The following is a 22,974-nucleotide window of genomic DNA, read 5'->3' as shown; positions in this document are numbered from 1 at the left end:
AATTGCCTTGAAGCTTTATGATTTACATTTATAAGATTTAAAGGTGAAATGTGATGGAGAATTAAAAATTTGATTATTTTAATATTGATTATTAAGTAGGGTAGAATAGGGTGAATTGTGTAAATGATAATGGGAGAAGTAAAAAGCATTTAAAGCTTATAATTTGATTTTTGATAGTGTGATAGGTGGTCCTAGTTGGTAATTTTGGCTTACATAGTAGAGTTGTGGGCCCAAAGCAAACGTGTGAAATCATGCATCGCCATAAAGTCTCACAACAATCGTCCCCACAAAAGATCTCCTCAATATAATATTGACTAAGTGGAAACATTTTTTTTCTTTTATACAATTTTATATTTTCATTTCAACATATAATCAATTCTCTTCCTCAATCATTCAAAACCCAAATTAAGTTATATCACCTTGGTACACTAAAATAATATTTTTTTTCTTTTCATTTTTAATAATGCAACTACTACATTTCATTGTTTAATAAGACATCTGAAAACGTATTTATTATTTAAGTATAAAAAAATATTATTTTATTTTCATATAACATAAAATACGAAGAAATGAACTTTAAAATTAATTAATTTTATAAAATCTATAAAGTAAGATTTATATTCATCAATATATTATTTCTAAGTCAATTTGGGATTTCTAACATAATCTTTTCACGTGAAGACCCTCTAACTTACTATGATAAATATTAAAGATTGAACTTCAAGTCTGCTCAATCTTATAAAACTGACTTATAAAATAAGATTTACACGCATTTATATACTATGAAATGGTTTTATATCTAATCGATATGATTTTTGCAACATACAAAAATTACTATTTAAAATATACCATATTTATATATAAATTTGTAAAAAAAATCATATATTTAATAAATATCATTGTAGATGATAAAAATATGATAATGTATAAACTAATTATTAAAGTTCTAGTTTTATATTCCAATATATGTTTCAAAGTAATATATATATATATATATATATATATCACGAAAATTATTAAATAAAATTAATATTAAACATAAAAAATAATTAATTATTATATTAATTAAATTATAAAGTAGTTTTAATTATTAATAAAATTTGTCTAATTTTTAGATTGATATCTTGATTTTAGATTTTAGAATCTAGAATAGTTAATAGTAGTTAATGTTAAATATCAATTTAAAAACTACTTTATAAGTTTTGATTAATAATAAAAATTATTTTATATATTAATAATTTTTTAGTTTATAAAATAATATATACTTAATAATATAATGATTAATTATTTTTTATCTCTAAATTAATTAATATTTAATTATTATTTTTATATTACATACCTATAAACAATTCAAGCTATCAGTTTATATGAAAAGTAGAGGGATCTTAATCTCTTTCTAATTTCCTCTTCTTTGTAATACAATATATGATTACTTCAATAAGTTTATTTAATTATTTGAGTAGAAAAGTTGTGCTTTTGAAAATTTATTAATTATCCAACCCCGCACTTTTAATTGTGTTATGGTGAATATCATTATGACATCTATCTACATTACATTTTTTAATATTATATAATTTTTTTATTTGCAGATCTCCCAAACTACTATCATCCACACACAACTCCATTTAATATTTTGTTTGCTACTTAACTCCATAATATAAAATTGACATAAATGTTGCTTTGGCCTGAAATGATACACATCACAAATAACAACTCATTTGTTGCCTAGGTTCCACAACCCCCATGCTACATTACAAGTGAAGAACATATCACTAGCAAATTCATCTCTTAGCTCACACATAGTTCATAATTTGTTGTGTGTGCTTATATCCCTGTATTACCCAGATTATCCTTTATGGCAACGTTGTTAAGTATACCTATCCAGAAAAAAAATGTTGAACAAATGGGAGAGCTTCAACTTTCTAAAATTTATCAAACACCCTTGTTTCATCCATATTGATGACACTTTACAGTTCTTTATAAGCTGACCTAGTAGTTATAACTCTCAGATTCAATATGTTTCCATTCCCAAACACCATATTTTTTCCTTATTTGGAACTTTACTTGGAAGTTCTTCCATCAATGTAGCTAACTAAATTATCTTCCACCGAAACCACTTTCTCATTTACTCCAACTTCCACTCTCTCACATTCCTTGTTCCTATTTTCCATTTCATATTGTTCTCAAACCATGTCCCCTATTCGCCTCCACTTGTTGCTCTCCTAATATCCCTCCACCATCATATCCATACTTACTACCTATCCTATTATATAAAGTTCTCCATCTTCTATATTTGGACTCTAATATTATTTTTCATAGTTACTCCCTCTCGGTTCCTAGTTTTCATCTCCATTTTCCTAGTAAAGTAGCATTGACTAGCTTTAAGTATTTTACTCCTAATCCACCATATTGCTTTGGTTTGGATACTTTTCCCACTTATCTTTTTACTGTTTAATTTTTGTAATATTTTATATTAAAATATAGACCCTTATGAGTATTAATTATTAATTTATAAATAATATAATTCCTAATTTATAAATTTATATTTTTTACACATTTTATTATCAAATTTGGTGTTAATTGCAGGTTTATAGGGAAGAATGAAGTTTTGGACTAAAAAAAGAATGATATATGCTAAAAGGAGAAAGTTAGAAGGCCTAAAACACACAAAAGAGAGAAAACAAATGTAACTGAACAGCGAGAATGCGTCAAACTAATTGGGCTATTTTTATGTTTTTATCATTAAGTCCATGAGCTACCTTCTCAATTTCTGCTTCAAATAACAATTGGTCTTTTGAAATCCGACCTTTCAATATCATATAAAAGTAGTTAATGCAAGGGTTAGCAAAAAAAATTCACCAACACTAACCAAAAATTTATATTTTATATTTTGTTTTTTGTTTCTTCCAATAATTTAAAAATAAACCGAAATTTAAATAGCTAACTAAAATAAAATCAATAACTGCCTAAAGTACAAATTAAAACCTTAAAATAAAATAAAACAAAAAATAAAACACTAAAATGACGCTAAAAAAAAATATTCAGAAAAAAAAATTACGAATAAAATAAAAACTTAAAAATTAAAGACAAAAAAAAACAAAAAAAATGAATAAAAATAAAATAAATAAAAACTTAAAAATACAATATAAGAACGTACTTAAAATAACAATTAAATACTAGGAGTAAAATAAAATAAAACTAAAACAAAATAAAACAGAAAATTATAATTGTAAACAACTAACTAAAATAATTTAAAGATAACTACGTAAACTTACGTAAAAATAAAAACTAAAATTAAATTAAATATTAAAAAACAAAATAAAATAAAATAAATACTGTAAAGAAAAAGAACAAGAATAAGAACAAAAACTTTCTTTTTAGAACGATCTGTAAAATAAAATAAAATCTGTAATAAAGTAAACAAAAATAAAAACAAATCTGTAAATAAAACAAAATAAAATAAAAACAGTAACAAATATAAACACAATAAAAACAAATTAAAATAATAAAAATATTGAGAATATTTAGAAAAATATAATCAACAACTCAAACATGTTCTGCAAGAGCGACGCTAAAAACTTGATAACTTTCTACAGCAAATGCACTGTGTTATCAAAGGTGAATATCCGTTCTCCTAATACATCGATAAGTGGTTTGTTATGATGTATTCAATAGTCTTAAATAGCTTAGAAATCGAGGTTAAAAATAATTTAAAATATTTTTTTTTCTTAAATCCTCGATACACCTTTTAAAAAAATAATTTAATAACTCATGCATAATGATTAATCATAAACATTTTATCTCAATAAACCTAAAATTAAGACACTTAGTATTTTAAAATAAGTTTTATATAACTCTCGTAAACCAATAGTTAAGTTTTTGAGAATTATTTCAACCAATATGAATGTTTGATTGTAGAAACATTTATTGAGCAACTTTTTTAAGATTTTCCCTCCTTCAAAAAATTTACAACAGACATTTTAATAAATATAATATAAATATCTCGTTATCTTTATACTTAAAAGATGCACCCAAAAATAATTATTTTTTAACTAATGTTTCATTGGATGACTTTAGTTATTGGAAGCATTTAAGGTATTAAGGTTATAAAACATTATTTTATAAATCTTTACCTTGATTTGGATTTTTTTCTAAATCAGCATTCACAATGACTGCTAAAAAAATTAATGTTAACTAAATATTATATCAATTTATTTATTAAAAAGAGACTTTGTGAATATACAGTATAAAAGAGATATTGGACTTCAATATACTTTGTCAGTTTTTTATATACTTAGCTAATTACATTAAGTGTCTCTTACAAAATAACAGTTATTGACAAAAAAGAAAACAAATTAGAATTGAGAACCTTATATCAAATTCTCTCTTCCGTGGTCATAGTCAGACCATATATTCTATTTCTCAATGGTGTTAGCATGAGTTGTATATACTTTATATTACGATATTTTTTGTGATTTTTAAAATGACATTATAATTAATTTAATTAGTCGACCAACTATTTTACATCTAAATAATTAATAGTTAATTTTTTTATAAAAAAATAGACATCTCTTAAATATCTGAAATTTATTTATTTATTATTAATAAAAAAATATTTATGGTAGAAATTTTGTTTTCCTTAAATATAATATTTCATATTTTACATAATGTCCATCAACAATCTACACATATGTATAAAATAAAGTATAAAAATATATACTTTTTCACATACTCTATTTTAACATGTCATGGTATTAGAGTAAATATAATCCTACGGAACACTTAATTGAATTGGATGTCATATTAAAAAAAATGTATTGGAAAACATATCTATCATCCTTTTTTTCTTCTTTATTGTATGAGTGAGTCAACATGAGAAATCTAAGTAACCTTGTCATATCTATATCCAACATCTAAATCCTAAAGTTGATTTATCAATCTTTTTCGATAAAATAATATAGTTGACCACAACCCATATTAAACGTTTTCCATGTATGTATTATAGGTAAGACATGTATTATTTGACTACTTTATTCGACTTTTATAAAAAATAACACCGTCACAATATTTTTTAGATTTTTAATAAAAGAAATTGATTAAATTTTTAATTTTCTAAGCACCATGTAATATATATTTTTCATGAGGACTCTGCCCTAAATAGAAGGTATAAAAATTTCTTTTAAACAATAAGGATTAGATTCAGATACAATATATATATATATATATATATATATATATATATATAAAGTTACAAGTAACTATTGACTTGTAGGATTATAGTACCTATATTCATTTTGAAAATAGGATTAGCTAACAGAAGTATATTGTGGTGCACATGTATTAAGTTTACTTTGATGATTCTTATGGCTATGTACACAAACAGAACAACTAAAGGCTTGTGGCTCAAGATTAAGGATATGAGGAATCCATAATAAAGATTATATCTTTGCATTTGAGTCTCAAAGTTTAACATGAGTTTGTTTTTCTCAAATTACATAAAGAACATCATCTAAGAGTGACAAAAAAAATGTGTTTTCTCCTTCTAATGCTCAAGTAACTACCTCTACAAGTATGAATAAAAGATAACTTTTGATGTCTTGAATGTTCTTTCAACAAAACTCTCATATTGATGCTTCAAATGTTTGAAGTTTTTTTTACCTATAAACTTCTTGATCTTTATAGTATAAACCATCATATTTAACATCTCTTTGAACATAAAAATCATATATAAAGAAATAATAATAAAAGGTCAATCTATTAAGGGTATAAGGTGTAATTAGTAAAGACAGTCTAATCCTCAATCTTATCTCAATTGTTAAAATATGACAGTCTAGTCTTCATATAAAACAAAGATAATCTAGATATTTCTTTATCACAAAAAATAATTAGTTTTCATAAATTAAAATATTTGTCTCAAAAGTATTTTTAGCATAAGAAACTACAAGATCATCTCTTTTTAAGTAACTCAAACTTTATCAAATTATTATATTATTAGATTGTCTTATCATATATGAATCTTAATGTTTATCATTAGAAGTTCATACAACAGATCTGTTGTTAATAAAAAGTTCATACAAAACATAGCTTAAGAAGCAAGTTCAACTTTAATATATTTTAATTTTTTTTAATTGGACTAAATGGTCCGTTTATCCAACAGAAGAATAAAAAAAATATTCACTTATAGTATGAACTAAATGACCATACTTTAGGAATTTATCACGGGATATTTTGTATTTGTATCAAATCAAAATAGGCTGCTCATATTCCCCTTTGCTTAATTGTTTCTCACACAATAGTTTTGAATTAATGCAGTAGCCAAAGACCTAAGAATTTGAGTAGAAGATTGCAATTATTGTGTAAAGCCAAAGAAATTCCAAACCAATTAATATTACACACACATGTTCTTACATGAGTCATAATCACCTTTGCATATGAACAAATATAAAGAACAGAACAGAATCTCATAGAAAACAATCCATGTAATCTCATTAGCTCACAAAGCACTGATGATTATGGATAACCAAGTTGATTAGTAGTGGACTAAATCAAATCAGACATACTTGGACTACAAGCACCTAAGCACCGACTCACGGTAACACACTAATTCTAATTGGCTTCTTTTGAATTAGACAAAAACACTAAAGTAATTATACAGGGTTTTCATTATTTATAGCATATACCAGCTCATTATGCATGCTACAAAATGATTATCAATCATCATATTAGGCACTCATATACGATGTGGAACTTTTGGGACATCCAAAATCTGTGTTTCATCTTATAAGAAAATTTGTTGGCGAAGGACAAGAATAATTTCATAAACAAAATTAATATATGATTAAGTTTAAGATATTGCATGCTGAAAAAATAATCATATTATGATTGATGCAATACATATTGCTCTTTTTTCTGTTAAAAAATCAAGATATATATATTTTGCTTTGTTTTGTATATTAAAAAATGAAGGTATATAAATATATATAGACATAGATATAAAAGTTAGTGCAAATAGGTAAAAAGTGGAGATAGAAATATGAGAGAGAGAAGGAGTAGGAAAAGGGGAACAAAAGCACCTTCAAATAGGGCCCATAACATGTCCTCTCAAAAGACCCCAAGATGTGATTTTCATCTTTCTCCACTGCACTAACACATTCTTTTCTTTCACCTCTTCTTCTTCTTCTTCCACCTCCTGTCTCATATTTCTCCTTCCACTGCTACCAATTCCAATTTCCAGTCACCATGTCCGCGGAAATGCACAACGAATCAGCCTCATCGTCAAGGGCTGTGGCTGCTGCCTCTGATCATCGCCATCAGCAGCAGCCGGTGCCGGCCCCTCTCAGCCGCTACGAATCGCAGAAGCGCCGAGACTGGAACACCTTCGGACAGTACCTGAAGAACCAGACACCCCCAGTTTCACTTTCCCTGTGCAACTTCAACCACGTGCTGGAGTTCCTTCGCTACCTCGACCAATTTGGAAAAACGAAGGTCCATCTCCACGGTTGCATCTTCTTCGGGCAGCCCGATCCGCCGGCGCCATGCACCTGTCCTCTCAGACAGGCATGGGGGAGTCTGGATGCGCTCATCGGACGGCTTAGGGCGGCCTACGAGGAGCACGGAGGGTCCCCGGAGACTAATCCCTTTGGCAGCGGTGCCATTCGCGTGTACCTCCGTGAGGTGAAGGAGTGTCAAGCAAAGGCAAGAGGGATCCCTTACACCAAGAAAAAGAAGAAGAAGAACCAACTCAAGGGCCCTCATCACCCTCCCAAGTCCCTCAAGCAATTGGCCACTTGAGATCCATGGATGGTAATTTTTAATATCAATCATTCATTTCTTTCTTCATTTTTCTTATCTTTCAATTTATATGCCACAAATCACTTCTCTCTGTAGATAGGACAAACACTCATTAGTTTTGGGTCGGTAGGTAGATTAACAAACCTCATCACTATACACATCTATCAGATATGCTCATCTACAATAAATGGAAAATTTTAAGCTTTTAATAAAAAGTATGTTAGATATGGAAATACTATGGAGTATACAACTATACATAACACAAACCCTAGAAGCCTAACACAAACAAACCCTAAATTCCCATCATGGTCTATTGAGAAATTGTTTGAGTAGAGTAATATAGTAGTTAAAGACCGCAAAGAATAATAATTAGTCTAGAAAGGATACACACTCTCTCTCCATTGTATCTTTTTAACTCTCACTTTCTCTCTCCTATCATTCAAAACACTGTTATTGCAGTTTCCTAATTAAATAATTCTCAGGTAGCCACTTTATACTGATTTTGGTCCTATTTCTGATTATGCTAGATGTTTTTGCTCCCCATGGCCATGGGAGCTTCTTCATATATACGTTGCATGTGATTCAGACAAACTAACGTAGAACACCACACAAAACGTACTTCAATTCGGTTATTTATTTTAATTTAATACATGTTTTATAATTAATAAAATAAAACAGAATCCTTCTCTAAGACAACTTGTACGGTAGTGTGGTCCATAAAAATTGTGTCACATTAGAAACAAGGTAGAGAAAAGTGAATTGTTTTATCTATTTGTCTCTCTCAGCATCCACACACCAACGTTGGTTTGTTCAGTGATGGACATGTGTGTGCTTAGAATGTGTACTAATTAAAGTAGTTGTGAATGTGAGGAGAGATTACACGAAAATGACCTAGGATGTTTCCTTTTTGTTTGACTCTACCATATATACATATTGTCTCTTCCAAAATACAATCCAAAAATCTCAAATATTCTATAAAAGTAGAAAGGAAAGTTAAAAATGTGAATCTTGTCTTACAAATAATAAAAGAAGTACATAATGTATATACAGAGAAATATACTAGTCTTAAACATAACTTACCAGATTGTTTGTTCTGTCAGAAGGATATATCCCTGTTTGTCATTAAGGTTGTAAGTGTGCATGAATGTGTATGCTTCTAAAAGAGTTTTAAAACTAAAATTAGATATATACTAATACTAATTACCTACTACTTGTTGAGTTTAATATATTTTAAATTTTCATTGGGCCACATATTGGTTGGTAGTGTTTCTTCTCTCTGCCTCTTTATTTATATACATACTTCCATGTCCATGGAAGGTTTCAACTTGTGACCCTCAATTTGGAAAGCCCATACTTACCTATTGGAACTAATCTTAGAGCATCTTGAAAAAATTGTCTTCTTTCCCGTCAATTTTAATCTTACTATAATTATGACAGAGTCACTGACTCAGTGATAGATTATAGATAATGACAAATGTTTACTTGAAATGACACTCTCATACCATTCATCAAAGTCCCATCAGCTGAATGTTGTTGATGTTTAACCTAGAAAGGGAGAACATTTACATACCTTATCATCTTCTACTTCCTCTTTCCTTCTTATATTTCTTTCTTTTTTATCACTTCACTCATCACATTTATCATTTTCTCTTCTACATTTTTTTTTTTCTTATCTCTCATCTTTCCAGCCAAATTAGGGGTACTCTCGGGTTTAAAACCAAATCTGGAACGATTAAAACCATAGTTTTGATTCAAGTTATTAAAAATAATTATCATAGAATTTTTAAAATTTTAGACCATTTGTTATCTATTTTATATAAATATTTAATTTTAATAGAAGGTAAAATTACTCTGTAATGATTATATATTTATTTTATTTGATATTTATCTTTTTATAATTATCCTCTCATATATATGTCATTAATTTATCTATCTAAAATATATAAAAATACATGTAATAAAACGTGACCTATTGAAACCCATAATAACAGTAGATAAGACTATAAGAAGATCAAAATGGTTGAAAAAGAAAGAAAAGATAAGTAGACAAAAAATCAAGTTTTAAAGTCTAAAATATATTAATCTAAGAATTAAAAAAAAATAGATAATTTGAGTTGACTTGGTCTTGAAAAAAAGTTAAATATGATAATTATGATTCCAATATGAAGTGATAAAAAAACAAAAATCTAATTTAATGATTTTGACTTGAAGTTATCAACTGAGTCCATTCAAGACCCTAACCGAAATTTAGGGATTACTGTGACAACTACATGTTTGATCATATATATGATTGTTTATGAAGTAAAGTTTATATTTATTTTTATATTTAATGCATATGAAATATTTTTATTTTTGTTAGGTAATGAGTCTATATTTTTATTTGTTTCCATTCACGTATTTATTAAATAATTTAAATAAATTAAATTAAACCAAATATGATATTATAAAGAAACAATTAAACATATTTTCTCTCTTCAATATCAAATACTAATTAAAACAAATATAATTATATAAATTTAAAATAAAATATCAAATAAATTAAAAGTATTTTGTTTAAACAGCATCTAATCAACTTGAATATTTTTCATCATCATCAAAAACATGAACAATAACACATAATTATTTGTCATCCTATAGAAATTCATTTCAAGTTGGTATTTTTTTATCAATAAAAAGAATTAAATTAATTGAAATATTTAAGTAATGCTTCAATCTTTATATAACTTATATAAAAAGAAATAAAAACCTCCAAAACAACAAACCAGCTGATATCATCCTTATAACATATTAACATATAAACCTATAAATATCTAATAATTCTATTAGAACAAGTATTGGTTATATAGCTAACCCAAAAAAAACACACAAACCAGAATCAAAGTCTGCACCATTTGCTGCTAAAGTAATATTTGCCAACCTGCTACAGCCATCATGGTGTATATACCTATAGATATCGACTAATTCTAAGAAAATATGGATTGGTTTATGCATAGCTTGCCCAAAAAATACAGCAACATATTCATAAACCAAAAAGTGTCCGAATGGTAAAGGCGAGTTCTGCATATTGTTCATATGCTGCATAATTTGTAACAGCAGTCCTTTTTTGTACCGTTTGTCTTCCAACATTTCATTCTGTGTTTCATTACACATCCTAGATGTGTCTTTTATCACCTGTTGCGCTGCTGCATAATGATATCCTCTTCCATCCACTGAATTCAGTTGATTCTGCATAATCATTTGCACTGTTCCACCTGCATATAGAAAACACCTCAAGATGGGATGGATGTTTACCATTCATTAAGATACTAATAATAAGTTCAAATTTGATATGTCTAAACAATCTTAAATTGTTATATTATTAAAAAACATTAATATTTATAATTACTTTCCTTCTGATATTGTAATGAATTTGGAAGATTTTAAGATTTCTTATTAAGTTAAAACTTTAAAGTGCTTGAAATTGATATCAATAAGAAATATGTTTAGAGAAAATTTCTCAATGAAGTGTATCTATATATAATACTAAGACCTACCTTGCACAGGTCCTTCATTGCAGAAGTAATGTTTAGGAAAATAATTATTAATTGCTTACAACAAAAATAGAGAAACATTTCTACTTTTAATCAAAGTAGCCTGAATATTGTAGCCCTGTTAAATATAGAAAAATGATCACTGTCTATATATTACTCAATGTGGATTGCGTCAATAATTAATCAATTTAAAAGTCAAGTAACTTTGTTGGCTTTTAAGAAAATATTGTATTTCAATTCTTTTTTTAAAAGAAATCATTACAAAACTATCACATTTTTTTTCTTCCTTTTTTGTCTTCAAAATGGACAGAAGAAATAGTCAAAATAACAAAAACAATGTCTTTTACTCTGCCAATACAAATATTTGGAAACTGAAAAAATTGAAATAAAATATTAGTTTTTATTAATTATGAGAAGAAATTAAAATAAGAAAACTAAATTGACATGATGCATATGAATTGTATTTATAATTATTTCTAAAGGTTTTTCTTTCCGTGAGTTCTTTTTTTTTTTTTTACTTTGAACGTTCAAACTTTAGTTAGTTATCACAATGGGTGTGGCAAGAAAATTATCAATTATTTTGTTATGGAGAATAAATTCCTATAAATATTAAAGTTAAAATGATGTGTGTGGAAATTATATTATCACCATTGTTTGTTGATATAAATAATGCCTTGAATTAACAGTATATGTGAGATGTTCTAAGTAGATATTTTGTAGGACACTGAACATATTGTAAAAATATCTATTTATTAATAACTTTTCATTTTTATTAGTTTTTTTTATCTATTCCAAAGAATAAAATAAATAAATAAATAGTCAGAGACGTTGTTGTTAGTATAATTATTACTATCCTATATTTGTAATAAATTGCAGGTTTTAATCTAATTTTTGTTTTCTTAGTTTTGCAATTTTTGTAATTATAAGTTGTCAATAATTAAACAATATTAATGTATGTTAATATATTATTTAATTATTAATGAAAATAGTTAAGATATATGAATATATATAAGGACTTCATGAATAAATCTTTTTATTAAACTTTATTTTAAAAATCTAATTAATAAGTAATCTTCACTGTTATTACTAATATATAGACTATTTTTTTATTAGAAATTAGAGAAAAAATTCGTTATTATATTTTTAATAGAAATTAAACTACATGTTAACTGTAAGATAATCGAATTTGGCCTAAATTTGATTATACTATAATATATTATGTAGTGATAATATACACAAATAAATTTCCCATACATATAAACTATTAATATGATGCATCGTTCCATTAATTAGCATCTATGACTATAACAGCTATGCTTACAGTTTATTATCAAGTGTATTACTTAAGCACTTTAAATTCCAACACCATAATGTATCGAACAAGTTGCACGACATGCACCATAATGTCTGATTTCACCTAAACGCGTATATTACATTTGTTTCAAGTTTTGGTTTACACATATTGTTTCATAAAATGTATGTCTATGTTCGTACTGCATTTGTTTATTGTATTTTTGCAATAAGTCACTTTTGCTGATCATTCTTGCATGCAGGGCCTGACGAAGACTTACTCGGATTGGGGATTTAATATGCGAAAGTGAAAGAGCATGTTCTAAAAGTACCATGATCTCTGCTGCTTCGACTAAAAATTATGACAGAAAAACATTGAAATCCCAGTACTTAATTAGTACGTAGTTCTGAACATAATAATCCTTTTGGAGCAAGTTTGGTCTGAGTAGGTCTTAAATATATATATACATATATATGTTGTATCTTGTAAGTTCTTATCACGTTAAGGATTAAATGGATAGATTTATAGATGTTTACTATTTCATACACTCATCTTATATTTACTCTCTCAAACATCCATACACATATAATAGGTGATCACGTGAACGCATATGGTCCAAATATTCAATAATTAAAATTTTCATCACAATCTCATAACAAATCATGCACTTTTGGATCCCTTTATATAATTCTGAAGCAGCAGTTTTTCTGATGATATCTTTGAAGCTGTCAACAATGGGATCTCTCATATGGTTGCTGCATTAGAGGCATTGTGTTGGAAATGGGCTTCATTTTGGTGCTGAAAATGTTGAGAGGGGCATCGAGTTAACTCATTACAAGAGTAAAGAGAGTTCTTAGCGGATAAAAAAAAGTAAAGAAGGCTATAGGCATTGAAGTTTTCAACCATTTTTTCCCCATAATAATTTTTGCTATTCAGTTTGCTTAGAACTAACTGTATTAAACAGATCCTCATGCATATATTTATCGCCATTTATTAATTGAAAATTTATATTTTGACATTCAATAAAATACTCTCATTTTACAATTTATTATAATAATTTATATTAAAATATAAAATAACATAATTCATTTATTGTTTACATTATTGACAATATCATTTATATTAACCATACAAAATTATCTCACATCTTATTAAAAACCTTACATCGATTAAAAATAACACTCATTCATAATATTTAAACATGTGTAAATCTCAGACAAATTTTGTAAGATTGCAGAAAAAACTGATAATCAGGTTACTTAATAGAGACAAGTAAACTCCCTTAACTGAAAATTAAATGATAAACTCAATTAAAAGATATCAAAAGTTGAGTACTCATTAGAAAACAAAATTAAAAAAAAATAATTAAAATTACTCAAATTTATATATTTATGAGATTTAAAACTTCATTAAGCCTATAAAATATTATTTTAAATTAAAAATATGATTTTAGTCATGTAAAAAGTACTTTTAACCTGTGCCATTAGGGATATTTAGAATTGGATAACCCGATCTAGGGAAATACAGGCGTTAATGTAGCTAAATTCTATTAATGTCTCCAAAATCTTCAAGATAATTTAAGATAAAATAAAGGTTCTCTAACCATTTAATAATGAATAAAGATTTAAAGAAAGACCAAGAGCAAAAGGAAGAAAAGATAATATAAAAAAGAAACACTAAATAAAAAAAAGGAGGACTGAAATTAGAGTGGAAACCCCTATTTATCTAAGTGTTCTAATTTGAAGTCATCCTTTTGACTAAAACAAATAGAATAAAATCAACAATAATTAGAAAGATCAATCAATTGATAAATAATAGAAAATATAGGTTTACTCATCTTCACCTTCAATCAAGAAACTTACCCTAAGAAATTTGACTAAATATAAATAGAGGATTCAAACCCACAAAAAACAAAATATTGAAATTAAATGTTTTAACTGAAAGAATCTTCTACTGTTTTAGCTTTGATATCTCCCGAAATGATTAAAAATAATAATTCCTTTATAGTAATATGCACAAAAAAAGTCCCTGCATATTATATTAGTCATATGCATGTATGAACATGTCATACTTTTGAGTAGACGAGATCAGAAATGCAAACATTCATCAAGGTGTTTATAGCTTGTTTGCATAATTATTTAATTATTAAGCTCTTGAAAACTGTATTTTTAAAATATGTTAACTATTAAAAATACTAGTGACTAAAAAACACAATTTTGTTTCATTATTTATCATCATTCCCCAGTTTAAAAATTTATTTTTTATGAACACTACTACTCTCGAGTTTTTTTTGTAACGAAGTTGAGTGGTCTACACAACAATCCATGTGACGAACGAGCTTTTCCAAAATCCAAACCACCATGTAGGCCAAGAACAAGTGGAATAGTAGATGAAATATTGAGAAACACCAGTTGTGTCGGACTAAGGTGACCAATGGTTATTCAACAATGAGTAAAGATTACCAATGTCTAAGTATGTTTTTGAAATATAGGGGCTTATATCAAACATGAGCAAAACAATTGAGTAAGAGTTCCAACATAATACACACATTCTTACACGATCTGAGTTTGTTTTTGCTAATATTAACTATTTTAAAAACAAATAAGAAAGAAATTATTTGTAGTCCTTATTTATTTTCACTTATCAAAACCTAGGTGTTTTAATGTGAAAAAGTGGAAGACAATGGAGACTATGTTGTTTTGTTAATTAAAAAACGTAAAGCGCTTTGAAACAAACAAACAAACCAACCAGGTAGTGGAAAGGGGCAAGGGAGGGCATTTGGCATAAGAGTGTTGTACATTGGAGCAAATTCTATATCGGAGCCAAATTAGGCCTAGCACAGTCGCTGATTTAATTTATAAGGAAGGACTAATAACAACAAATAAAAGGCTAGCTAAAAGAATCCAAAATTACTCCAGGATAAATTTCTATAGGAGATATTCCCTCATGACAGTATATCAGCTGCTGAAGATATGTACTTTCCCACGACCAGACCCAAACCAAGACAGCTTTTCGAGCACCATCATCCAACCATCGCCCACTTCACTTGGCTAGCTATACATATCTGCACCAATGAACAATTTTGTCAAAAATTCTTCAGCAGAGCCGTGACAAGTGTAAATTAAGAGATCTTCTATCTCAAACTATCATTACTTCTTTTAATACCAAATGTTTAGAACGAAAGAATAACCCACAACTACGCTTTAGGTATTATTCACTAGTTAGATAGATCAGATCGTAAATCACCAAGATTCTAACAACCACAAAATAATGCTGGTTTAAAGTCAAAAGCAACGGACACATTTACGTAATTGTATTCAAAAACAAAATTAAATTCTTTCTAAAGTGACACCTTATCTAGAGCACCTGGATAGTATATATGCATGCAATCAATTGAAAGTAAAAAACATAAATGCCTTTGGGTAGTAATTTTTATCCACAGGTAATAATCAAGAGCATAATAAAATGAGATTCGATAAGAATTCCAGATTTTTGTACCTAAAGATATCTATGAAATGACACTTATTCCTGAATGACTAAAACCAAACAAATTTGGATTTATTAGTAATCTGAAGCAGTTGTCTTGCTCAGATTTCTAAATATGATGTGTGAAGCAAGGTTACGAGTGTTTGGCTTTCTATTGTTGAAAAGGAACCTCACATATACCAATATGCAACTAGTTCGTGCTTTTCCACGTGCTTTAGGAATGAAACTCAAAAACACACTAGTAGTAGTACTCATCCTACCAAAACCACGGATCACACTGTCATTGTACTCTTAGAGAAAAAATAACTAAACCCCAAAAATTAACTTGTTTGTTGAAATATTATTACTAGAAATTAAGCAGACATTAAAAACAGAACATCTTATTGGTATTTTTCTTAAAACCATAACTCCTAGAAAGTTGACATTTAGTAGCATTGGCCTGAAAACGAATAAAGTGGATTTGAAAAGATAGTAAAAGGAAGAAAAATTACCATTTATCAAGCAAAAGAAATAGTCCTTATATTGTCATAAGTGATACAAGCTATAATCCTAACAAATATAATAAGAAACAAGGTAAAAAAAATAAGACAACCTCAATAAACAAAGGAATCATTACCATTTTCCTCACTGTCTTTATTTTTATGATTTTTAAGACTGAAAACAACATCAAAAGAAAGTATACTTTTTTCTCCTATAAGAAAATCAAACTTGCACAAAACCACTGGAGTGGTTAAAAGGATAAAATTGGGGGGGAGAGGAACAATTGACTAGAAGCCACGGCTAGCATCAAACTTTCATCTACGCACTTCATGTTCTCAGCATAGGACCATCCTAAGGATCTAGGTCATCACTACTTCAGTACAGGACAAATGGAATCTTGTTGAATTTTAATTCATGGATATTAGATACTTCTCTAAAATAGTCTCCTAACTTTTCTAGTATGCTGATTAGCTAGCAATAATCAGAGGGCAAAGAAAAGAGCAGCACCATGCAGAAATAAGAAACAAAACAACCAAGCTAGAGATTGGATACCTTGATCCTAGCCTTGCTTTACACATCCATACCAATTAGGTATGATATGTAGCAACTGGAGTCATTAACTCATCATCGATGAAATCTATCAACTTAAACCATACTAGTATTTATCAAACTGGGTGAATGGGATTAGTTTTAATTAAATGACATTTGGTAAATCAACCTCCCGAACCTTTTATTTGTGTCTAAAACCCATTCTTTACAAAATCCGGTTCACTTCACATAGATAGAAAGTCTGGGACATGTTACCGTGCCTGTAGTTGCACCTTTCTTGAAGATTTGAACAGAGCAAATAATAGATGCAGCTTCTTGCCAGACTCCACCAGTACCTACCTACGTTGAGAACAGATGACAGGTACAAATAACTAGAGAGGACACTGAAGGTTTTCCTTTGAGAATGTAAAACCACATGGTGAACAGTCTTATAGCTGTGTGACATCAATCGTAACTCCTAACTGAGTTGGAATGGAACTGGACTGAGATATGTTCATGACATCAATCGAAACTCCTAACATAGTTCATATCAAGTTCCTCAGTTTCGTAAGATGGTACCCAAATACAACATTTAATATGGATAATTTTTAAATTAAAATAAGTGAATTTAGACAAACTCTTAACCCATTGTCAATAGATGACCAGGCAAACCAGAGGGCAATTTGTACAAGTTCAGTGTTCATCAATAGCAGACAATTTCTCCTCAGTTGCTAAACAATATACAACAGAAAGTTAAATTCACTATGACATTTGTGCCTCAACTTTGCAAAACCCCGAGTTCAAATAACCATTCCAACAGATTCAAGAATCCACAAGTGACCTTAAACTTATAAAGTTAACTCATTAAAGTCGTTTTGTAAAAATGGATTCCAAAATTGGAATCCATTTTTATAGTTATACTAAACAAGACAAGTTAGTAAATAACATCCATAAAGCCTTTCTTGGTATTGAAGGGATGGCTAGACAATATTTCTCAATGGGACCGAGAAATCATGGGTTATCAATTGTGTTAGTTTTAGTTAACCTATCACTGCCATCATATTTCTAAGATCCATCTACTAAAGTTACTGCATGGTAGTGGCTTCCTATCCCCTAAATCAACATCAGTGTGCCAGAAAATATCCCATGAGTTCAATCATCAACATGTTTCCCCCGATTTACCTTATTATATTAGACCACAACTACCCAAAACCGCATCACATTTATGAAAGTTGAAATATAGCACACATGTACCACACATGGTTCAGCACAGCATTTATAAAAGCAGAAACATAGCACCAGTTTACCAAGATTGGCTCTATTTCAATCAGATACAAAAGGAAAGTGAAATATAACATTAACAACAGCCACTGAATGCAGAACTAAAAAACAATGATTTGAATGTGAGAATCTTCAACACACTAATACCACAAAGAAAGATAAAAAAAAGTATATAGACCAAGACACATCTGTATACAGAAGTTATTCAGCAATACATGTGATTTGTAAGGTTTGAACACATTTTAGTCCACCAAACACTAATCAATCCTTGGGTTTATATAAACTTCAAGCTAACTTACAAATTAAGAGAAGCCATACAAAAAAGAATAACGTTGGACACTTCAGTCAAAAGATTTAACAGACCACCCACATTAATGTCAATGTCACCAGAAGCTTAAAAAAGTGATTATAATACTAAACCAACATCAGAACCCAGCTAAAATCTATAGTCAAGAGGACTAGCTCAACTCAATACCTCAACCATTTATACAGAAAAACAGTTCAGAAAAAAATATCTCACCATAAACTATGATATAAAGAACCTGTCAAAGCGAAGTACTAAAGTGCACCACTAGCGAGTATATTTAATTGCAGAACTCCAAGAAACAACCAATTCAGAGCATTCAGTGAACCCTAGAGTCTAAAACCAACATACAAAATCTATTTTTCTTTTCCCAAAAAAAGTAATTCACTGAAGAATCCCCTGGCGAGCCACTATCCTGAAGTTCAAAACATCATTCGTTCGTTGAAAAACCAAACACCAAAAAGTACAACGTGGATCAAATCAAGCCAAAAGGAGAAAAAAGGCAGAAAGAAATTGCATCTCACCGTTAGAGCCAGATCGTTTCCCGCGCTTAATTCTCTCGAGCTGAACCTGTGTGTCCATAAACATCTGCATCCTCTGGACTTCAAGATCTTTAGCAAATTGCATCCTCTGTTTCTCCAAATCCACCATCTGCCTCAGCTTCTGTCCCTCCACTCTCTCATACACTTCTCCAAACCTCTCTATCGCCTTCGCCAACCTCCTCATCCCTTCTCTCTCCTTCTCCCCTTCCTCCACCTCGCTCCCCCTCCCTTCATCTTCCTCCTCCTCCTCCTCCACATCGTCCGCCTCCTCCTCCTCCTCTTCCTCCTCCTCCTCATCAGCCTCCGCAGCCGCTGCAGCCGCAGCCACAGCGGAGTAATTCCTTCTGAAGTAACCCTCGTCCATCGCCGCCGCAGCGGCGGAGCGCTTCTGGGGCAGCGCGACGGCCGTCGGTGTCACCGCAATTGCAGGCGAGGAAGAAAGGTTCTTACGATGCGGCAGCAGCGGAAGAGCCACAGGCGGCGAAGGAGACGGCGAGGAGGAAGGAGGTTTCTTGGCGTTGAAATTAGGGCCAATCAGAGCATCCAATCGTTCGTAGAAAGGCCAGGAGGAAGAGAGAGTACCATTGGAGGACGAAACCCTAGCCTTCTCGATCTTGTACTTCTTCTTTATGGTGTCGATGCGGTTCTTGCACTGGACGTCTGTGCGGTGCGTCTTCTTGGTGTGGCCGTGGAGCGCGTTAACGGCGTCCGCAACGTCCTGCCAGTCCTTCTGGCGGAGGTTGCCGCGGTTGAGTTCGAGGTAGCGTCGGCCCCAGGCGTCGACGAGCGTGGAAGAAGCCTCCTCGGACCAGCAGTCCTCGCGGACGGGAACGGGGCGCGACGGCGGCGCGATGGAGTCGTTGAAGTCGGGCATCGGAAAACGGAAATTAGGGTTCGGGGAATAAGAGAGAGAAAGAGAGAGGGAATGCGGAAAGAGAAAGAAGAGAGAGAAAGCGAAACGGCAAGGCGAAAGAGTGGGAAGGGTGGGGGATAATACGGTACGGTCGCCGGGGAGGGGCGCGTGTTGTTGGGGGAACCCCCAGTGTGTGAGTGGCTCGCGTCATCGGATCGGCTCGGCTTGACCGCTACAACTACTACTATCGGAAACACCCAATTATTTTCTCATTTTTAAATTTCAAATTTATTAATTAATCAATCAATTCATGCCATTTCCGCTTATTTTATTATTATAAATTACACTTATATTTTATAAATGCGTGGGAAAATACATAATATTCTCATTTTTCAATGTGTTTTGAATTTTTAGAGGGGTGAGGGTTGGAGGGGGAGGGCAACGCGCGTTGTTGCCGACTTGACTTGCGGTGTGTGACGGCTCCAAATTCCGTTTGGCATTTTTCTTCTTTTTTGGATTTTATTTTCATTTTTGGAAATAATTTTGGGCAGATAATTATAAATAAGGAGAGAGATATAGGTTTTAAGTTAAGAAGATAAGAGTAGTGAGCGTTTAATTAAGATTAAGATTAAGGCCTTAAGCTGCGAGCGGGAATTGGTGAAGATTAAGATTCAGTGGGTGTGATTGATAATATACCTTGCGTTGCGTCTACACTCTCTTTTTCCGTTTTTGTTTTCTTTTCTTAAATAAACACGCCGTGACCCGTGACCACTCCGATTCCACAGTGAGCAACTGTTTTTTTATTTTAAATTAATAAAAAAGTTTAAATACTTAAATACAGCAGACTTTTTTTTTCAAATATCCTGATTTTAATAAATATTTCCTCAAATTACCTATTACACCATTATTAACATAAATAGTCCTCTTTTTATGTTGAGAAATCAGTTAAGACACACCAATTTGTCAATAGTCTATTCAATTCCTTTTCACAATTGTTTTGAGAAATCAGATAATGCTAAACTGATTCCTCAACAGAACCCTTTTTTTGTTTTTTTTTCAAATTTATTAAATAATTATTAACAATTTTAAATAATTGAAATAATTTCTACTTGTTATTAAAATGAAATTTAATATTTGTGAATAAGTTTGTTGTTAAATGAAATTTGTGTATAGTTATTTAATTTTATGTTTTCTTTTTCTTAAAAAAATGTATTAAATTAAGTAAATAAAAAATTCACCTTTATTAGTTAATACTTAAATTAAACATTGAATTAAAATAATATTTTATGAATAATATTATTTATTGTTCCTATCAATAAATATGAGTCGGATCTTGGAAGTGGATTCCAGGTTAACTTTTCAAAATTGTCACTTTAATACACTTGAAGATCACAATGAGAGAAACCTATTGATAAAACTATGGCGATCATGTGAGTAAGAGCATTGAAATATGAGTGTAATGTGTATATTGTATAGAATAATGTTTACCTTTGTTTGGGGGTTTTGGTAACCATAATATATCCCCGTATTTTAAGGGTGTAGATTTGCAAAGTATTGTCTCTCTGATTTTGTTTTTATTTGCTTGTTAGAATAAATAACTGATTCAATTATATCTTTTTGTTGTTTTTCTGTTTTTTTGTTATTTTAGAGAATGTCAACGTATTACCACTTGTCAAGGCCGACCTTTTTTAGGGTCATTGGGCTTTGTCATATTTGGATTGAGCTTTATTTATCTATTGGGCCTAAGCTAAGTGGGTCGAATACAAACATTTAAGTGATTGGGTCGGGACCCAAAAACAAATGTTTAATTCATTTTTGTTTTATTACTTTGCAATTTCAATCTAATGAAGGTTATCATGTCATATTCTTACTTAATTTTATTTTACCATTAAGATATTTTTACTCCCGTCAATCTCATTTTTTTCGTAGGCTATTGGTCAGGAGAATACATGCAAAAGTATTTTGACGTTCAAGTAAGTACTCGGTGTTCGGTGCAATTAATGTGCGATAATCACGTACATTTTTCTAAAAAAATTGAGACTATTTATTTACTTATTACGAACCCGTTATTATTGAGCCGAATTAATGTTTGGATCGTAATTAAAAGTATATTACCTAATTTTCTCCTCATCTTAATACATTTTGAATATGTCGGTACCAAGATTTCTAAGTTTTATCCAATTTCAATCAGTATAACATGAAACATAGTTAGAAGAGGGACACCCTTAGTAATAATACCTGTTGTGTTTGCAATATGAGGAAATAATTAGAGACAATTTTTTGACATGTGAAATTACGTTTTGGAAATCGCGTGTTGGAGGTGGGTAGGGATAATAAGAGCTTAACATACCAATATCATGTCTTATTTTCTGCAATTTCACCTAAATCAGTTAAATCTAAAGCAAAATCTGAAGTTTTGGAAAAGTTTGTAATTGCAATAGTTTTGTGCATTTGGGAACAATGTAATGTTTAAAGATAGGAGAGCGAAAACTGATGAAATACTATATATGGCTCAATTAAAAACATGTACTTGGATGAAGCATAAACTACCTAACTTTATTTGTTCTGTGACTGGTTCTTATGTCTAGTCCAATGTCTCACGAGCATTAAGTAATTTTATTTGTATGCATTTTGTTACGTGTCCTTTATACATTGGTGCTGAGTCTACGTGATGATCTATGATTTTGTGTGCTTAACATGAGAAACTGGTTATTAATTAACATATTAACTTTTGTTAAAAATAAACTCGATTTCATTATATATCTCACTCTTCCACTTTTACACTAAGAATGAATAATGTATCTGGTTTTACTTTTTCGGTAGGAAATAAATTCATAATATTTTGTGGCATACAAATGAAATTGCGACAAAGTAGCACGTTTGAACTG

The 22,974-nt window shown here is 30.0% G+C and overlaps 2 protein-coding genes across 3 annotated transcripts; one reads left to right on the top strand and one right to left on the bottom strand.

Annotated features, from left to right (window-relative positions):
* Positions 1-7,016: 7,016 nt before the first annotated feature.
* Positions 7,017-13,155, top strand: LOC137832496 (protein LIGHT-DEPENDENT SHORT HYPOCOTYLS 10). Its single transcript, XM_068640690.1, has 2 exons — positions 7,017-7,803; positions 12,875-13,155. The coding sequence occupies exon 1, from the start codon at positions 7,240-7,242 to the stop codon at positions 7,789-7,791; it is 552 nt and encodes a 183-aa protein (XP_068496791.1). The 5' UTR covers positions 7,017-7,239; the 3' UTR covers positions 7,792-7,803; positions 12,875-13,155.
* Positions 13,156-15,364: 2,209 nt separating this feature from the next.
* On the bottom strand, positions 15,365-20,798 carry LOC137832495 (trihelix transcription factor ENAP1). 2 transcript variants are annotated; one of them, XM_068640689.1, is made up of 2 exons: positions 19,216-20,798; positions 15,365-15,676 (listed from the first exon to the last, which is right to left on the bottom strand). In XM_068640689.1, the coding sequence occupies exons 1-2, from the start codon at positions 20,105-20,107 to the stop codon at positions 15,663-15,665; spliced, it is 906 nt and encodes a 301-aa protein (XP_068496790.1). In that variant the 5' UTR covers positions 20,108-20,798; the 3' UTR covers positions 15,365-15,662. The 2 variants fall into 2 exon arrangements, with proteins under 2 accessions (XP_068496790.1, XP_068496788.1); XM_068640687.1 differs by having other exon boundaries at positions 15,365-17,641; positions 19,216-20,329.
* Positions 20,799-22,974: the final 2,176 nt, after the last annotated feature.

Source organism: Phaseolus vulgaris, chromosome 6 (genome assembly GCF_051622355.1).
Source record: "Phaseolus vulgaris cultivar YP4 chromosome 6, ASM5162235v1, whole genome shotgun sequence".
Taxonomy (NCBI): domain Eukaryota; kingdom Viridiplantae; phylum Streptophyta; class Magnoliopsida; order Fabales; family Fabaceae; genus Phaseolus; species Phaseolus vulgaris.
Note: the sequence above shows the minus strand (reverse complement) of the source record. Positions and strands in the feature narration are given on the sequence as shown.